Genomic DNA, 19,772 nt, shown 5'->3' on the forward strand with positions numbered 1-19,772 from the left:
TATGGGGAGGAGGTGAGCAGCCCTCAGTGATAAAAGAACAAGTTACGGTCTATTTAGAAAAGCTGGACATGCACAAGTCCATGGGACCAGATGCAATGCATCTGAGGGTGCTGTGGGAGTTGGCTGATGTGATTGCAGAGCCATTGGCCATTATCTCTGAAAACTCGTGGTGATCGGGAGAGGTCCCAGATGATTGGAAAAAGGCAAATATAGTGCCCCTCTTTAAAAAAAGGGAGGAAGGAGAATCCGGGGAACTACAGACCCGTCAGCCTCACCTCAGTCCCTGGAAAAATCATGGGGCAGGTCCTCAAGGAATCCATTTTGAAGCACATGGAGGAGAAGAAAGTGATCAGGAACAGTCAACATGGAATCACCAAGGGCAAGTCATGCCTGACCAAACTGATTGCCTTCTATGATGAGATAACTGGCTCTGTGGATATGGGGAAAGCGGTGGACATGATATATCTTGACTTTACCAAAGCTTTTGATACGGTCTCCCACAGTATTCTTGCCAGCAAGTTAAAAAAGTATGGATTGGATGAATGGACTATAAGGTGTATAGAAAGCTGGCTAGATTGTCAGGCTCAACAGGTAATGATCAACGGCTCAATGTCTAGTTGGCAGCTGTATCAAGCAGATTGCCCCACGGGTCAGTCCTGGGGCCGGTTTTGTTCAACATCTTCATTAATGATCTGGGTGATGGGATGGATTGCACCCTCAGCAAGTTCGCAGATTACTCTAAGCTGGGGGGAAGAGGTAGATATGCTGGAGGGTAGGGATAGGGTCCAGAGTGACCTAGACAAATTGGAGGATTGGGCTAAAAGAAATCTGATGAGGTTCAACAAGGAAAAGTGCAGAGTCCTGCACCTAAGTGGAAGCATCCCATACACTACTACAGGCTGGGGACCGACTGACTAAGTAGCAGTTCTGCAGAAAAGGACCTGGGGATTACAGTGGACAAGAAGCTGGAGATGAGTTAACAGTGTGCCTTTGTTGTCAAGAAGGCTAACGGCATATCGGGCTGCATTAGTAGGAGCATTGACAGCAGATCAAGGGAATTGATTATTCCCCGCTATTCGGCACTGATGATGCCACATCTGGAATACTGCATCCAGTTTTGGACACTCCACTATAGAAGGGATGTGGACAAATTGGAGAGAGTCCAGCGGAGGGCAAAGAAAATGATTAGGGGGCTGGGGCACATGATTTATGAGGAGAGGCTGAGAGAACTGGGCTTGTTTAGTCTGCAGAAGAGAAAAGTGAGGGGGGATTTGATAGCAGCCTTCAACTACCTGATGGGGGGTTTCAGAGGATGGAGCTCGGCTGTTCTTGGTGGTGGCAGATGACAGAACAAGGAACAATGGTCTCAAGTTGCAGTGCGGAAGGTCTAGGTTGGATATTAGGAAAAACTATTTCACTAGGAGGGTGGTGAAGCACTGGAATGGGTTACCTAGTGAGGTGGTGGAGGTTTTTAAGTCCAGCGTGACAAAGCCCTGCCTGGGATGATTTAGTTGTGGTTGGTCCTGCTTTGAGGACTGAAACGTGGTGGAATGGCAGTCACGACTGGAACACAGGTATGGAGGGGTATGCACTGTTTAGGAAAGACCGGGACAAAGGTAAAGGTGGGGGGGTGGCATTGTATGTCAATAGTGAAATAAGCTGTAAGGAAATAATAGTGGATGGAATAGATAACACAGAGTCCGTCTGGGCAATACTCACACTGGGTAAAAAGACTACTAGAGCCTCTCCGGGGATAGTGCTTGGGGTGTGCTATAGACCACCGGGATCAACCCAGGATATGGATAAGGAACTATTTAATGTATTTAGGGAAGTAAATACTAATAGAAACTGTGTAATTATGGGGGACTTTAACTTCCCGGATATAGATTGGGGAACTAACGCTAGTAGCAATAATAGGGCTCAGATGTTCCTAGATGTGCTTGCTGATCAATTCCTTCATCAAGTGGTAGCTGAACCGACAAGGGGGGAGGCCATTTTAGATTTGATTCTGGTAAGCAGTGAGGACCTTGTTGAGGAAGTGGTAGTAGGGGACAATTTGGGCTCCAGTGATCATGAGCTAATTCGTTTTAAACTAAATGGAAGGACTAACAGAATTAAGTCAAAGACTAGGGTTTATAATTTTAAAAAGGCCAATTTTAACAAATTAAGGGGACTGGTAAGGGAAGTGGATTGGGCAAACGTATTAATGGATCTTTAGGCAGAAGAAGCCTGGGATTACTTTAAGTTAAAGATGCATGAGCTGTCAGAGGCCTGTATCCCCAAAAAGGGAAAAAGATTACTAAGCAAGAGATTTAGACCGAGCTGGATGAGCGACCAACTCAAAGGGGCGATTAGGAAAAAACAGAAAGCGTACAAAGAGTGGAAGAGGGGAGGGATCAGTAAGGAAACTTACCTTAGTGAAGTCAGAGAATGTAGAGATAGAGTGAGAAAGGCCAAAGGCCGTGTAGAGTTGGACTTAGCAAGGGGAATTAAAAGCAATAGTAAAAGGTTTTACAGCCACATAAACAGAAAGAAAGCAAAGAGAGAAGAAGTGGGACCGCTGAAGACTATAGCCGGAGAGGAGATTAAAGATAATCTAGGCATGGCGCAATATCTCAATGAATATTTTGCATCGGTGTTTAATGAGGCCAATGAAGGTATTAGAGATACTAGCACCATTACAGAGGGGCATACAGGATGAGGGATTACCGTATCCGAGGTAGAAACAAAACTTGAAGACCTTAATGGGACTAAGTCGGGAGGACCGGACGATCTTCATCCGAGAATATTGAAGGAATTGGCACGGGAAATAGCAGGCCCATTAGCGATAATATTTAATGAATCTGTAAACTCGGGGGTGGTCCCGTTAGACTGGAGAATAGCTAACGTGGTTCCTATTTTCAAGAAAGGGAAAAAAAGTGATCCGGGCAACTACAGGCCTGTTAGTTTAACATCTGTAGTGTGCAAGGTGCTGGAGAAAATTCTGAAAGAGAAACTAGTTGAGGACCTTGAGGTTAATGGCAATTGCGATAAATTACAACATGGTTTTACGAAGGGCAGATCGTGCCAAACGAATCTGATCTCCTTCTTTGAGAAAGTAACGGACTTATTAGATAAGGGAAATGCGGTGGACCTGATATACCTGGATTTCAGTAAAACGTTTGATACTGTACCCCATGAGGAATTATTGGGTAAACTGGAAAACATGGGGATCGATATGAAAATCCAGAGGTGGATAAGGAATTGGTTAATGGGGAGAATGCAGCGGGTCGTATTAAAGGGTGAACCATCAGGTTGGACGGAGGTTACTAGTGGAGTGCCTCAAGGTTCGGTTTTGGGACCCATTTTATTTAATCTATTTATAACTGACCTCGGAACCGATTGCAGGAGTGGGCTGATAAAGTTTGCGGATGATACGAAGGTGGGAGGCGTTGCAAATTCGGAGGAGGATAGGGATATTCTGCAGGGAGACTTGAATGAGCTTGTGAATTGGAGTATCAGAAATAGGATGAAATTTAATAGTGAAAAGTGTAAGGTGATGCACTTGGGGATGACTAATAACAATTTTAGTTACAAGATGGGGATGCATTGGTTAGAAGTAACGGAAGAGGAGAAGGACCTAGGGGTGCTTGTAGACCGCAGGATGACTATGAGTCGACAATGTGACGTGGCGGTGAAAAAAGCCAATGCGGTCCTGGGATGCATTAGGCGAGGTATATCTAGTAGGGATAAGGAGGTCCTGCTTCCGTTGTATAAGGCGCTGGTGAGACCTCATTTGGAATACTGTGTGCAGTTCTGGTCTCCCATGTTTAAAAAAGATGAACTCAAACTGGAACGGGTGCAGAGAAGGGCGACTAGGATGATCAGAGGAATGGAAAACCTGTCGTATGAAAGGAGACTAGAGGAGCTTGGGTTGTTTAGTCTGACAAAGCGAAGGCTGAGGGGGGATATGATTGCTATCTTTAAATATATCAGAGGGATAAATACAAGGGAGGGAGAGGAATTATTCCAGCTTAGTACTAATGTGGACACAAGAACGAATGGATATAAACTGGCCATGGGGAAGTTCAGGCTTGAAATTAGACGAAGGTTTCTGACCGTCAGAGGGGTGAAATATTGGAACGGCCTTCCGAGGGAAACGGTGGGGGCGACGGACCTGTCTGGTTTTAAGATTAAGTTAGATAAGTTTATGGAGGGAATGGTTTAATGGTAAAACATAGTAGCCAAGGAAAACCAAGCAATGGTACGTAAATAGTATAATGGCAAACAGGGGTCAGGCTAGAGACTCTTGCCTACATGCTCGGGGTCTTACTGATCGCCATATTTGGGGTCGGGAAGGAATTTTCCTCCAGAGTAGATTGGCTGAGCCTCTGGAGGTTTTTCGCCTTCCTCCGCAGCATGGGGCAGGGATCACTAGCAGGAGGGTCTCTGCCGATTGAAGTCACTAAAACACAGGATTGGGGACTTCAACAGCAGAGTCCAGGGAAGGGTTTTGTGGCCTGCAGCATGCAGGGGGTCAGACCAGATGATCATAATGGTCCCTTCTGACCTTAAAGTCTATGAGTCTATGAGCAGGGGGTTGGACTAGATGATCTCCTGAGGTCTCTTCTCACCCTAATCTTCTATGATTCTATGACCTGGTCACATGTCCCTGTAAAGTCACAGCAGCCATTACTCGGAGGCTGTCTGTAGAGTCTTCAGGAAGGCTTCCCAGATGGGAGATAAGTCCCATTGTTCTCTCTAATTGCTCATTAACCTGAATGGGCCCTTCCCAGCCAGCTATCTAGAGAGACTTTTCCCTAGTGGGCATTGCCTAGGTGTAACTACATTTTGCAATGCAGATACATAGTCAATATTTATAACTTTGGATAGAAAATGATACATGCATACAAATAGGATAATCATATTCAACAAATCATAACCTTTCTAATGACACCTCACTTGACTTACCTTTCATGAAATACATCATAACTATTTCATAATCATATCATAATAATGTCACTGTGAAGAATATGGAGTGCAGTGTCACGGGGTACGCAGGGTGGAACAGGGGGTGGGGCCCCAGGGAAGGGGCAGAAAGGGGTGAGGTCATGGGTGGGGCCACAGGTGGAAGGGGCAGAATGGGGGCAGGAGCGCAGGCAGAAGGGGTGGGGAGGGGCCTCTCACTTGCTCTGGCCCAGGGCCCCAGGAAACTTTAATCCACCTCTGTCTGCACATACCTTCTATGAAAGATGAGGACACATCCTTCTGCGCCATATTAACACTTTCAAGCTCCTGGAAGTTGAATTTGTGGGAGATTTTGGATGCCACAGTCGTTAGTAAGTAGGTGTGTGTGAGAGGGAGAAAGAGAGTGTGTGAGAGAAAGAGAGGATTGCTGGGTCAGGATTCTTAGATACTCAAATCATTGCATGCTGCTTAGATTCATACTGAAAGCTATATTCACTTTTTCATTGAATTATCTATAGATTATGAGCAAGACAATTTACCTGTCACTAATCCACTGTTCCTATCACTGATCTGAACTAGATCACTACTTTGAAGTGTTAATACCAATTCTTGCAAGCCTTAATGGTTTTAGCATGGTACACTTTTACACGGTGGAGGAATCATTCACTCCAGAGGCTGAGAAACTGACAGTGTGGATAAAAATGCTGATTATTTTTATTTAAATCAGATCTTTCATTTAAATTAAATACAGAGTTTAATTTTTAAATAAACCTATTTGAAATTGACAACCTATGTTAAGACCTAACATTATAATCATTTAAATTAAATACAAAAAACATTAAAGCAGTACACGTTAGCTGCCAAGTTTCAAAGAACTGGTGGAATCACTGGTTAAGCACCAGGAACCAGAGTTTGTTAAAATCCTAAATCAGATTTTACAGCAGTAACCTTTTTTGAAGGGACAGAGAGAATAGCTTCTTCATATCAGTTAATTCAACTAGTTCAGTTCAATGACTAATTCAATCAATGTTAAGAAATCAACTGGGAATTTAACAAGCAAGAAAGCTTGTTTTTTCTCAACCAATCTATGACTAAAACATAGTTGTCAGAGGCAGGAGCAGCAGAAACTCCCTAAAAATGGTGGCGGCACCAGCTCCTGAACCATGGCCCTGCTCCCGCGCCGCCACTCCCCCCCGAGCCTCTGCGCCACCTCTTCCCCCCAAGCCTCTGCACCACCTCTTCCCCCCAAGACTCAGTTTCTATATGTTCTGGACCCTGCTTTTTCATAGCTATACTATGAGACAGAAAATCATAATTTTGCATTATAAATAAATTAATGAAATAATACTCCCTAAGGAAACCTGTTTATACACTTCCATATATATTATTTTCAAATCTCCTATCAAACAGAAGTCATATATGACTCTTTCAACAATGAAACTAAAATGAGTCAAGGCAAAGATCTGGTGTATCACCACTATAATAACTCTACCATAGAATACTAGGTATAAGTGGATGAAATATTTGCTTAAAAAGAACTAAAATTGTAAAAATAAAAGACTGACTGCTACCAAAAGCCGGTAACTATAATTGACTTAAGTCATTTACTGCTGCTATAGTTGGAATCTAGAAAAGACATACAGTATTTAAACATCTCTTGGCACCAGAAGTATACATATCATTATACATGGGAAAATACAGTCATTGTGGAAAAATATAAATCTTTTACAAAAAAAATTCCCCAAGGGAGATAGTGACCACATTGTCAGTTCCAATTTTGTAATATTTTTGCTTAAGTTTTGTCCTGCCTGGAAATCCCAGTGAGCTTTTCACACACAAAGCTGGGTTCATCACTGGGGTTAATGATTAGTTTGTACAACAAGGAAATAGCTAGCTGTTTGGCATGAACTGTGCAAGGGTTTCGAGGCAGAGACTTGTGGGTGGAAGCTATATAAAATTCCAGTCAAACAAAAAAAAAATGCATCTGAAGGAGCTGGCATTTCCATTTATGGACCAGTTTCTTTTCAAGCTAAGCCTGCACATCAGGAAGATTACAGTACTGATGGCTTTTTCAAGGTTGATTGTTTATTAAGACTATAATTCTTCTAATAGGAAGACGGGACAGTTTTCAAAAACTTTAATATTTCTCCCAGTGCTTTTCTGAACTCATGAGTCAGTTGGATTAGTATTACTTAGGTCCCTACCAAATTCACAGCCATGAAAAACATGTCACAGACCATGAAATCTGGTCTTTTGTGCGCTTTTATCCTATACTATACAGATTTCACGGGGGAGACCAACATTTCTCAAATTGGGGGTCCTGACCCAAAAGGGAATTTCGGGGGGGGGGGTCACAAGGTTATTTTAGGGGGGTCGTAGTATTGCCATCCTTACTTCTGAGCTGCCTTTAGAGCTGGGCGGCTATTGGCCAGGTGCCCAGCTCTGAAGGCAGCACCCTGACAGCAGCAGCACAGAAGTAAGGGCAGCAATACCATACCATGCCACCCTTACTTCTGAGCTGCTGCCTTCAGAGCTAGGCAGCCGGAGAGCGGCAGCTGCTTACCGAGCGCCCAGCAGTGCAGGCAGCGGCACCGAAGCAAGGATGCCAATATCACAGCATGGCATCCTTATTTCTATGCTGCTGCTGCTGCTGCTGCTGCTGCTGCTGGTGGCGTCTCTGTCTTCAGGGCTGGACTCCTGGCCAGCAGCCGCTCTCCAGATGCCCAGCTCAGAGGGCAGAGCTGACGCCACTGCGCAGAAGTTAGAGTAGCAGTACCGCAATGCCCCCTACAATCACCTTGTAACCCTCCCCCTCACAACTCCTTTTTGGGTCAGGATCCCTACCATTAAAACACTGTGAAATTTCAGATTTAAATAGCTGAAATCATTAAATTTACAATTTTTAAAATCATATGACTGTGAAATTGACCAAAATGGACCATGAATTTTGGTACGGTACTATTTATATTGTACTACAGGAACAAATTCAGACATTGTTTAAGCAGGTGAAACTCCATTCAAGTCAGCTGGAAATCTGCACACACTCAAACCAAGTTGAATGTAGCTCTAACACTCTGTCTACATGAACTTGCAGCTAAGTTAATCAAGGCATGAGACAGGTAGAGTGGTCACTAGAGAAAGGTGTGGGAATGGAAAAGTTTACCCAGAAAGAAGTTATTTGATTACTTGTATTAGTCGTGTGTATTTTTAATTCAATTTTTATTAACTTGCCATAACAGTAGGCCAGTAACAGACATTAACATTAAACAACTTGGCCTGGTCTACAGTTGGGGGGGGAATCGATCTAAGTTACGCAACTTCAGCTACATGAATAACGCAGCTGAAGTTGACATACTTAGATCTACTCACCGCAATGTCTTCACTGCGGTGAGTCAACCGCTACCGCTCTCCCATCGACTCTGCCTGCACCTCTCGCGGCAGTGGAGTACAGGAGTCGATGGGAGAGCATTGGGTGGTCGATTTATCGCGTCTACACTAGACGCGATAAATCAACCCCCGCTGGATCGATCGCTGCCCGCTGATCCAGCGGGTAGTATAGACATACCCTTAATCTTATATTGCATCTTCCATGCAATTTATCTCTTGAAATGCTTTACTGTATTAAGAATTGAATAGACAATATATAGACCAACTTCCTGAAAAGAGCGGTGTAGAGAAATATTGTGACTGAGTTCCTTATTTTTTTCACCATACAATCAATAATTAAGGAAAGAAATTAAGAGGTATGCTGCGAACAAAGGGAAGCTTTTCATACGATCGCCCACAGTATTCTTGCCAGCAACTTAAAAAAGTATGGATTGGATGAATGGACTACAAGGTGGATAGAAAGCTGGCTAGATCGTTGGGCTCAACGGGTAGTGATCAACCAGTTGGCAGCCAGTATCAAGCAGAGTGCCCCAGGGGTCGGTCCTGGGGCCGGTTTTGTTCAACATCTTCATTAATGATCTGGATGACGGGATGAATTGCACCCTCAGCAAGTTTGCGGATGACACTAAGCTGAGGAGAGAGGTAGATATGCTGGAGGGTAGGGATAAGGTCCAGCGTGACTTAGACAAATTGGAGAATTGGGCTAAAAGATATCTAATGAGGTTCAACAAGGACAAGTGCAGAGCACTTAGGATGGAAGAATGCCATGCACTGCTAGAGGCTTGGGACCGACTGGCTAAGCGGCAGCTCTGCAGAAAAGGACCTGGGGATTACCATGGATGAGAAGCTGGCTATGAGTCAGCAGTGTGCCCTTGTTGTCAAGAAGGCTAACAGCATATTGGGCTGCATTACATTGCCAGCAGATCGAGGGAAGTGATTATTCCCCTCTATTCGGCACTGGTGAGGCCACATCTGGAGTACTGTGTCCAGTTTTGGTCCCCCCACTACAGAAACGATGTGGACAAATTGGAGAGAGTCCAGCAGAGGGCAAAGAAAATGATTAGGGGGCTGGGCTCATGACTTATGAAAAGAGGCTGAGGGAACTGGGCTTAGTTAGTCTGCAGAAGAGAAAAGTGAGGGGGGATTTGATAGCAGCCTTCAACTACGTGAAGGGGGATTCCAAAGAGGATGGAGCTAGGCTGTTCTCAGTGGTGGCAGATGACAGAGCAAGGAGCAATGGTCTCAAGTTGCAGTGGGGGAGGTCTAGGTTGGATATTAGGAAAAAACTGTTTCACTAGGAGGGTTGTGAAGTTACCTAGTGAGTTGGTGGAATCTCAAGCAAGAGATCTTGGAGTCATTGTGGATAGTTCTCTAAAAACATCCACTCACTGTGCAGCAGCAGTCCAAAAAGCGAACAGAATGTTGGGAATCATTAAGAAAGGGATAGATAATAAGACACAAAATATCATATTGCCTCTATATAAATCCATGGTACGCCCATATCTTGAATACTGTGTGCAGATGTGGTCGTCCCATCTCAAAAAAGATATACTGTAATTGGAAAAGGTTCAGAAAAGGGCAACAAAAATGATTAGGGGTATGGAACGGCTTCCATATGAGGAGAGATTAGTAAGACTGGGACTTTTCAGCTTGGAAGAGAGACGACTAAGGTGGGGATATTATAGAGGTCTATAAAATCATGACTGGTGTGGAGAAAGTAAATAAGGAAGTGTTATTTCCTCCTTCTCTTAACACAAGAACTAGGGGCCACCAAATGAAATTAATAGGCAACAGGTTTAAAACAAACAAAAGGAAATATTTTTTCACACAATGCACAGTCAACCTGTGGAACTCCTTGCCAGAGGATGTTGTGAAGGCCAAGATTATAACAGGGTTCAAAAAAGAACTAGATAAATTCATGGAGGATAAGTCCATCAATGGCTATTAGCTAAGATGGGCAGGGATGGTGTCTCTAGCCTCTGTTTGCCAGAGGCTGCGAATGGGCGACAGCGGATGGATCACTTGATAATATGTTCTCCATCCTTAGAGGTTTTTAAGGCCTGATTTGACAAAGCCTGGGATGATTTAGTTGGGGTTGGTCCTGCTTTGAGCAGGGGGTTGGACTAGATGACCTCCTGAGGTCTCTTCCAACCCTAATGTTCTATGAAGAGGGAAAACAGACTTAAAGTTTCAATTGAAAACAAGACAGAATTAATGAGAAAGAAAGATTTAAGCCCCAGTTCAGCAGTCCATCTTTATTTAGAAAAGCACTTAACTACATGCTTAAAGGTTAAGCATGAGTTTAAAGGCTTTGCTGAATTGGTTCCTCCGGAACATATCAGATCAAATAGCCAGATACAAGTTCATAAACTATGACATTTATCAACAAGTTCAGTTGGACCAGAAACAGAGTGGGTTTTTTTCCCCTAAATTACAAGATAAATGAAGGCTACTTCAATTCACAAGATAGCAGAAAGTCAAGGGTAAAGTAACCCTCTATCAAAGAACCCAGAACAGTGCATGAGCCTACTTTATCGTCAATATATCAAAGTTAAATCTTTGGAAAGGTACCTTTCCAGGGACTCTAGTCTCTTGACAATAGAAATGGTCATTATGTGCATACCCTTAAAAAGGGAACAAAATGAGCTGCAACACTAGGTACACTATGATAATGACAAAATGAAGTATCCCATTGTACTGAAGCCACAAATATAGATTGTAAGACAAGGCTGAAATCAGCTTGAGGGCTATAAAAATGCAATATTCTAGTATGCAAGCCAACATCAAACTGAGCTGAGCTCACCAGAAACTATAGGCTACTTGAGGGTAGCATCAAAAAGCCTGGCTTACCTGCAGGCAATATGGAATATGGCAAGGGAGTTGGGGAAGTTGCTAATGATCTGACATCAATCCAGGTAATACCACTCTAGCAGATTGTCTAGAATGACCTCACTGAAATCAACCAGCAGGTATATACCACGGTATTAGGGACCTATGCATTACTTTGGAAATCAGCACTTCTAAGAATGACAGAACAGAGCGGTGTTGGTGGTTGTAATAAGAAATATATGAACTTAAGTCAGCCTCAGAATACTCCATGATTAGACAAAACATCCATTAAATCAAGGGTGGGCAAACTTTTTGGCCCGAGGGCCACATCTGGGTATGGAAATTGTATGGCAGGCCATGAATGCTCACGAACTTGGTGGCTGAGATGGGGGAGCGGGTGAGGGCTCCGGCTGGGGGTGCGGGCTCTGTGGTGGATCCAGAAATGAGGAGTTCAGTGTGCGGGAGGGGGCTCCAAGCTGGGGTGGGGAGGAGGGCTCTGGCTGGGGGTGCGGGCTCTGGGGTAGGGCTGGGGATGAGGGTTTGGGGTGCAGGAGGGTGCTCCGGGCTGAGACCAAGGGGTTCGGAGGGCAGGAGGGGAATCACGGACGGGATTGGGGCATGGGAGGAGGGCAGGGGTGCAGGCTCTGGGCAGCGCTTACCTCAAGCGGCTCCCAGAAGCAGCGGCATCCCCCCTCCAGCTCCTACGCGGAGGCGCAGCCAGGCAGCTCTGCCCCGTCTGCAGGTGCCACTCCTGCAACTCCCATTGGCCGTGGTTCCCAGCAAATGGGAGCTGCGGGGGCGGTGCTAGGGGCGGGGGCAGCGTGCCAAGCCCCTTAGCTGCCCCTACATGTAGGAGCCGGAATGGGGCCATGCCTCTGCTTCCGGGAGCTGCATGGAGCAACAGTACACGTGGAGCGGGGCAAGTCCCCGACCCTGCTCCCCAACTGGAGCACCAGAGTGGGACAAGCCCTGGACTCTGCTCCATGGCCGGAGCTCAATTCAAACGTCTGAAGGGCCGGATGTTTGCCCACCCCTACGTTAAATACTAAACTCATTCATCCAACGTTTACCAACATACAGGGCATCCTGCCAGAGATTTTTTAAGACTACATTTTTACAATTTATCCTGACAAGTGGTCATTATAAGCCACTTTAACCATGGGAAAGGACTCATCAACTTTTATTTCCATCTGAAAATTGTATATCTAGAGTTACAAGTAACACCTAGGATTTAGATAATTGTAAAATTAGAAAAAGAAATTTTTCTCTCTGTCTTTTCAATTTAAGTAGAGCCAGTTTCACTGTTTCTCCTACATATTTATTGTGGAAAGACCTACTCCAAAACCCTTTGAAGTCTGTGGAAAGATTCTCATAGACTTCATTAGGCTGTGCATCAGGTGCTCCATTTCTCCCTTCCCAGAAAGAACCCTCTTAAACAACAGCAAGGCAACATGAAGATCCATATGCAATCAAATTCCTTTTAAAAGTTTTAAACAAAATGCAAAAGAGGTACATAAACACTCACTGAAACTCTTGAAATCCAAAGTTTCTGAGTTTCATACAGCTCTACTTGTAAGCAATTTCTTAGAGAGTATCTGTAGATCAAAGAATATTAATACTAGTTCACCAAAGAAATGTGGGACAGAGTAAATGAAAACAGCAGTTCTCCAAGATTGCATAACAGACTGTTAAGGCTTGAAGACCAAAACACAAGAGTCTGTCATTACATTAATTATTTACTCAGGTATTTGATTAGATTTTCCAACTCAAACAAAACAGCCTTGCTATAACACTGCACTGATTTTAAAAGCCTTCCACATGAGAACTTTAGTTCTTGTAAACAGCTGTTACTTGCCAGAGCAGTGTTGGTGTTTTTGCAGTCCTCCTTTATACCAAAATCCACCTGGGGGTACTATAACAGATTTCTCATTTTTTCCCCCATAAACACAGACACTTCCAAAGTCACCTTGTTATAAGTTACCCTGGCATTACTCTCCTGAGTCAAATATCTGTATCTGGTCACTAACAGCCATTTGAACAGAGCTGGGAGGAGAGTGGTACTTCTTTCTAGAAAATAAAAGATCTCAGCTTTGGAGGACTCGGCAATGAGCACTTCAGAATATCGTTTGTACAATAAAATGAGTGATGTCAAACAAGAAGGAAATTCTTAAATAAGGCTCTAAGCTAATTAAGACTTGCGGAACAAATAATTCTAATCATCATAGAACTGTTTTTTCTTCCCCCAGAGAATGGGAAAGTGGTTGAAAACATGTGCGTAAGGTATCAATCTTGCAAGCACTGAACTCAATGGGACTACTCACATGTGTGAAGTTTAACACATATAAGAGTGGGTTTGCAAGATTGGGGCATAAATTAGTGTGTCCAAATAACACTATCCACGCACACCAACCTCCACTTCTACCCTCTTTAGGTTACCAATTAAGAAGAAATTTCTTGTTCATATTTTATTTAGTTTCAAAACAAGCAGCAAAGCGCCTGTCAATTCCAGATGTGAACACAAATTAATCTGGCTCAGAAAAGCACTAAGCACCCACTGATAAGAAAAGTTGTACATGCTCAAGACCACACAGGATCAGGGCCAGTTTGGTTTTGCCAGCTATCTAGCTTCAAATACTTTCATCTATAGAGTTGAGTCAAAGCCATATAGAGGGAAAAGAAAAAACTTACATGCTTGCAAGAAGTAATAGAACTTTTTCTCTCTCTTAGTTTAAGAGTATTTGAAGTTTATGACTGGTGATTTCTTTGAAATCTCCTGTTTTAAACAGAGAACAAATCTAAAATCAATCTATAAACTAACTGAACAAGCTTTAGCTAATCTGTAGCATCAAAGTTCCTGGCTATATTGTAAATCCATGGTACATGGTAAATCTATATAAATCCATGGTACGCCCACATCTTGAATACTGCACGCAGATGTGTTCACCCCATCTCACAAAAGATATATTAGAATTGGAAAAGGTTCAGAAAAGAACAAAAATTATTAGGGGTATTGAACGGCTTTCATTTGAGGAGGGATAAGACTGGGACTTTTCAGCCTGGAAAAGAGATGACTAAGGGGGTACATGATAGAGGTCTAGAAAATCATGACTTGTGTGGAGAAAGTATATAAAGAAGTGTTATTTACTCCTTCTCATAACACAAGAACTAGGGGGCACCAAATGAAATTAATAGACAGCAGGTTTAAAACAAACAAAAGGAAGTATTTTTTCACACACGGCACCAGTGGAACTCCTTACCAGAGGACGTTGTGAAGGCCAAGACTATAACAGGATTCAAAAAAGAATTAGATGAGTTCATGGAGGATAGGTCCATCAATGGCTATTAGCCAGGATAGACAGGGATGGTGTCCCTAGCCTCTGTTTGCCAGAAGCTGGGAATGGGCGACACGGGATGGATCACTTGATGATTACCTGTTCTGTTCATTCCCTCTGGGGCACCTGGCATTGGCCACTGTTGGAAGACAGGAGACTGGGCTAAATCCCAGTATGGCCGTTCTTATGTACTTATATATACCTGCACATTTTCTACATGAACAAAGATCTGTGAGTCGGAAGATATGCACTGCAGGTACTAGGTACAGCTGAAAATTTAAATCAGTTTGTACTTGCATAAAATTAAGTTCTTAGACCCAAGCTAATCCCGAGAGTAGATATGTGTGCAATTGTATTTAGGTTTATATGCACATATCACCAAAGCCTCTGATTATTTTATTTATATAAATACAAATACCTTACCTACATTATACCTATAATGAGCAGTGGAAATTGTCAATAACACTGTTGCCCACCTATAATACTTGCAAGTTCGAATCCTGTTCTGAGCAATGAGACAAATGTCATAGCACAAGAAACAGTGAGGTTTACTAGTACAGTACAGATGTATAAGGAGCTTGTTGTAACACCTGCTCACAGCTTGCCAGGCTCAGTGATACCGCTAACACTCGCTTTTACTAGTATTAAATAATCATTTGGAGAAAAATGTATGTGAAGACGTAGTACGTTATGGTGGAGATATGCGACGTTTAACAACCAAAGGAAATAGCAAGAGAAACTGTATGTCATCACCTCCTCTGACCAAGTAATAGCTCTGACCAAATATGTCTGATCAACAGGCAAAAGGGATCATCCAGTCTGACTAAATGATAAGAAGTGGAGGACCATGGCTAGAGTGGGGGGAAGGTGCAAAATGGAAGCAGTTACACCAGAAATAATCTTTAATGTTTGCTCTACATTCTTCAGATTTAACTCCAACAAGAGGCCCATTTCCCAGAACACATTAAGAGCCCCCTTCACCACTCAATAAAAGTACCCGGAACTTCAAGGAAAGTGGAACATTAAGCTATTTAGTTGACTCATTCCTTCACTATCTTCCTAAACATAGTTACATTGAAGTCAAAAAGCTATCAGCTTATATTTAAAAACCAAAACATCCATTAAGAAATATACAACAAACCCAGAAAAGGTACAAATACTCTCTCACACTCAAATCCATTAAAAATCCAATTTGTTGCTTTGGCCATTTAACATAAAATTTTCCATCATTGTTTAGAACCACCTCTTCAAGATACCAGTTAGCTAGTGATGAATGCAATTACTGAGAAAGTGTGATAGGTGTGAGTTTATACTGACATTCTCTATTTGAATTTTGATCCCCACAAATCCATATGGGACTTATTCCCCTCACTTGCTGGGAAGATTTCCCTCATGGCAGCCTTACCATGTATGTTTTAACTGCCGCACACATGTGAAAATACATACTACACAGGCACACAGATGCAGCTTTGATTATCAAGGAATCATTGTTATCTAAAGTGTCACTGTGCTCTTACAGCACTTGAATTCATCAGGAATGAGTTGGGTCTTAGACTGGGCACAACCACCCGCTCCTAAAACACACACAGCTGAACGCTGGGGTCACTTCAGAAACACACCGGCTATGCAAAAAGACAAGAAAAATGACATGCAAGTCAAGACTGAACATCCCCACGCTTTGATCCATCTCCCTGAAGATAAGGAGGTGGGGGACAAAAACTTTAGCAAACTTTGTTTTGGCTGCCAGCAGGGGAGCCCTTTCCCTACATCCATTCAAACAAAAGAAGCCTCTTTCTCCCCCACCCCAGATATGCCCTGTCCCGCTTCCACCCTTCTCAGGGCTCGCACTGCCCCCTACTCACTCCTGAGGGCCCCGATGAGCAGACTGCCGTCCTTTATCAGCTCCTTGATGAACTTGTTGGTCCTCTCCAGCTCAATCTCGTGACACTGCAGCCGCTCTCTGAAATCCGGGCTGTCCAAGTAGGAATCGCTGAACTCCAGAGTGGGCAGCCCCATGGCAGTAGCGGCAGCAGCCCCGCTGCCAAGGGGGGCCAGGCGAGGCTGAGCAGAGAGCAGGAGCTCGGGCTTGGGGGGAGTAGAAGGGAACTTGCAGGAAAGCGTGTCCCCCCTCCCCGTCCCGGGGAAGTTTACTTCTCTCACGAGCCGGCCCCCTTGAGTCTGGCCCGGCCCCGTAGCAAAGCAGGCGGCGGATACAGCAGCGCTCCTGAGTTGCTGTCAGCTGCTCACATTGTTCCTCCAGGGCATTACGGGCTCCCCCGGGCTAGCGCGGCTGCCGCTTAGACGTTTCCGGCAACTCTCGGCTCGGTCTCTTCCTTGAATCTGAGCCTCCCCTGGCCCGGCCGGGGGAAGCCTCCTCCCAGCCCAGCATGCACACACGCCGGGGAGGAGGGACGGGGGCTGCGCCGCCCGGGCAGTCAGTCCCCGCCCCGTCGCGGCGAGGGCGCCCTTCGTCCCTCCCCGCCTGTGTGCCCGGCCGAGCAGGGAGCGGGCGCCTGGAGCCCCTGGACACGGGCGCTGCTGCGCGGAGAGGGGCCCACGTGGAGCCGCGGCCCCTCACCCATCGCTTCCAGAGCCCTCTGGCCATGCAGGGAGAGCAATGGGGGGAGACGGTGGGGGCGCGGAGGAGGCAAGGAGTCATGGGGGGCACCAGGAGGACTGGGAAAAGTGCAGGGCAGCGGGGTGGACGGGCCGGATTAGAGTGAGTGGCCTTTCGACCTGGCACACACAGGGTTGCAACACCACTCAGATTTGGCCTGGCTGCCCCTCCGCCATGCCAGCAGGAAAGGGGCTCTGCTTTTATACTGCTCAGCCTGATTAGGGGCGGGGGTAGAATCCCCCTTGTTGCACCTCTGCTGAGTTCATGTACTCACAAGTGCGGGGCTGTGGCTTCCCGCATTTAAAAGTGGCCAGTGGCTATTCCCACTCCTCCCCCCTCCAAACATTTGTGGCATCCACAGAACAGCAGAGAGCATGTAGGACCAGCTCAGTTGGTGCAGGGCTTGGGTGCCTATAGGCTGAGTCCAGTTCATTTCATAGACTCACAGATTTTAAGTCCAGAAGGGACCATGATGATCATCTATCTAGTTTGACCTCCTGCACATTGAAGGTGACAGAACCTTGCTCACCCACTCCTGTATTAGACCTTTAACCTCTGGCTTAGTTACTGAGTCGTCAAATCATGATTAAAAGACTTCAAGTTACAGAGACTTCACCATTTACACTAGTTTAAACCTGAAGTGACCTGTGCCCCGTGCTGCAGAAGAAGACAAAATACCCAGGGTCTCTGCCAATCTGACTCTGGGGAAAAATTCCTTCCTGACCCCAAATACTTCTGAGGGTCCAGAGCAGAAGAGGAGAGGAGTATGGAGGGAATAGCCCACTCTACCTGCAGGTGAAATGGCTAGGGGTTCCTTGGAAAATTCTCACCTATTGTGATTCCAGGAGAAGCTCATGTACGGGGCTACAGGTTCAGGTAGCAGCCTGCCACCACGAGCTTTTCTGCTCTACTCCAGTGGTATTCAGCTCAGCCGGTCCCTGCCCTTCCCAAAGCATCATCTCGCCTTGTGGTGCATGGGAGAATGTGGAGGGGGATCCGAGCTACAGAGGGAGAACGGTCAGCAAAAAAACCCATACAACTAAAACGGGATAAAAACAAGGCACAGATGAGGAAAAATGAGAGAAAAACTAAGGAGAGAGCAAAACAACTATGTCAGAACGTGGAATATCGGAGACATACGTGGGAGCTCCAACAACACCAAAATAGGTTGGGAGCCATTGGCAGCAAGTACGCTAATATATTTGTCTCAAGGCTTGTCTTCACTGCATGGTTAGCTCCAGCTATAACAAATATTGTTCCTAACTCGACTCCCATCCATACACAAAAGTCTGTAGTTCGAGTGCTTTAATCTCGAGAGAGCAGGCCCAGTGGGGAAGGGGGTGGGTTTCCAGGACAGAGGCTCCTCAAGCCAATCCACCACCCTAGACAAAACTTCAGTGTGCTGCCCTCTTCCTACCTCCTTAGAAGTTTGCAACAGGCACCCACTTGCCATCTGCCCCGCACAACCCTCCTGCCTCCCCAGCTCAGCCCACACACACCATCTGGCCCCCAGGATGCCACACCCCCGAACCAGCCCCTAGTAACTTCCACCTGGCTCCCACTCTGCCCCCATATCTTTCTGGATGAGCCCCTTCCTGTCAGGTCCATAGCACAGGGCAAGTCCAGGGCAGGGCCCACAGTGCCAGGCATGGAGTAGGAGGTGTAGGCTGGGTGCCAACATGGAGCTGAAGCAACAGCAGTGCCTGTGATGCCACCAGGAGCAACCCCTAGCTGCTCAGTGCCTCAGCCACAGCCACGATCTCACTTGTGGTGGGGGCAGGGAGTGGCTGAGGTCTGAGGAGCAGGCGGGAGCACTTCCCTGGCACCTCAGTTGAGGTCACTTTCTGCTCCTTTGAGCCCCAGCTGGTGGCCATCTCATCTCCCAGGTAGCCCCACCATCCTCATCCCCTACCACCACCAATGGAAGGAAACCAGGGAGGTCCTATCATGTGTGGCCCTCAGAAATCTGCCTCCCTAGGCAGCTGCCTACCTTGCCTGTGCCCAGAGCAGCCTCTGGGCAGGGAGGTTGAAACTCACTAGAGATAGTACAGTAATGCAGTGGGGATGCAAGTAGCTCAAGTCACAGCAACACATCGCTAATCCAATGCTTCTGTACTGCTAATTCAATCATTCTGAGTAGCTCAAGTGTTGTTTCACAGGATGGTTTCTGTCACTCGAGATAGTACACTGGAGTTCAAGCTAGCCTAATTCAAGCTAACTGTTGCAGAGAAGAAGTGTCCCTGGAGTGCACAAGCCCCTTGGGTGGAAGAACTGCACTGAGCCTGCTGTCATGGCACATGCTGTAGACACACAAACATGGTTAACACGCAAATTGGGTTTTGAAAGAAAAGCTGCTGCCTGAACACACCTCCACAGTGTTTGGGGTAACCCCAGTCAGATCAGAGCATCATGAACTGATTACAAAAACACTTGTACTTTAGCACAGACGAGGCCATTAATATCAGTGACTGCCTCTGGCCAAAATTTCATTCAAGAGACTCTTCCCCATCTGCCACTAGCTGCCCACACAACACAGCCATCCACAAGATCTGCTTTGCTATGGAAGTGCTAACACCTGCAGGATAGGGAGCAACTCAGAAGCTGCTGCATGTCTCCTGGACCCTGCTTCCTCCTCAAACCCACCCCTTTATACACACACA

The 19,772-nt window shown here is 45.5% G+C and overlaps 1 protein-coding gene across 4 annotated transcripts in view; it reads right to left on the reverse strand.

The window, feature by feature from the left end:
* The window catches only part of ARHGAP42 (Rho GTPase activating protein 42), a 276,290-nt gene extending 259,389 nt beyond the window's left edge, over positions 1-16,901 (reverse strand). For all 4 annotated transcript variants that reach the window (XM_008178638.4, XM_042854667.2, XM_042854683.2 and 1 more), the window contains exon 1: positions 16,358-16,901. In XM_008178638.4, the coding sequence (XP_008176860.1) occupies positions 16,358-16,511 (154 nt within the window). In that variant the 5' untranslated portion in view covers positions 16,512-16,901. The remainder of the gene's footprint in view (positions 1-16,357) is intronic.
* Positions 16,902-19,772: the final 2,871 nt, after the last annotated feature.

This window comes from Chrysemys picta, chromosome 1, assembly GCF_011386835.1.
Source record: "Chrysemys picta bellii isolate R12L10 chromosome 1, ASM1138683v2, whole genome shotgun sequence".
In the NCBI taxonomy this organism is placed as follows: domain Eukaryota; kingdom Metazoa; phylum Chordata; order Testudines; family Emydidae; genus Chrysemys; species Chrysemys picta.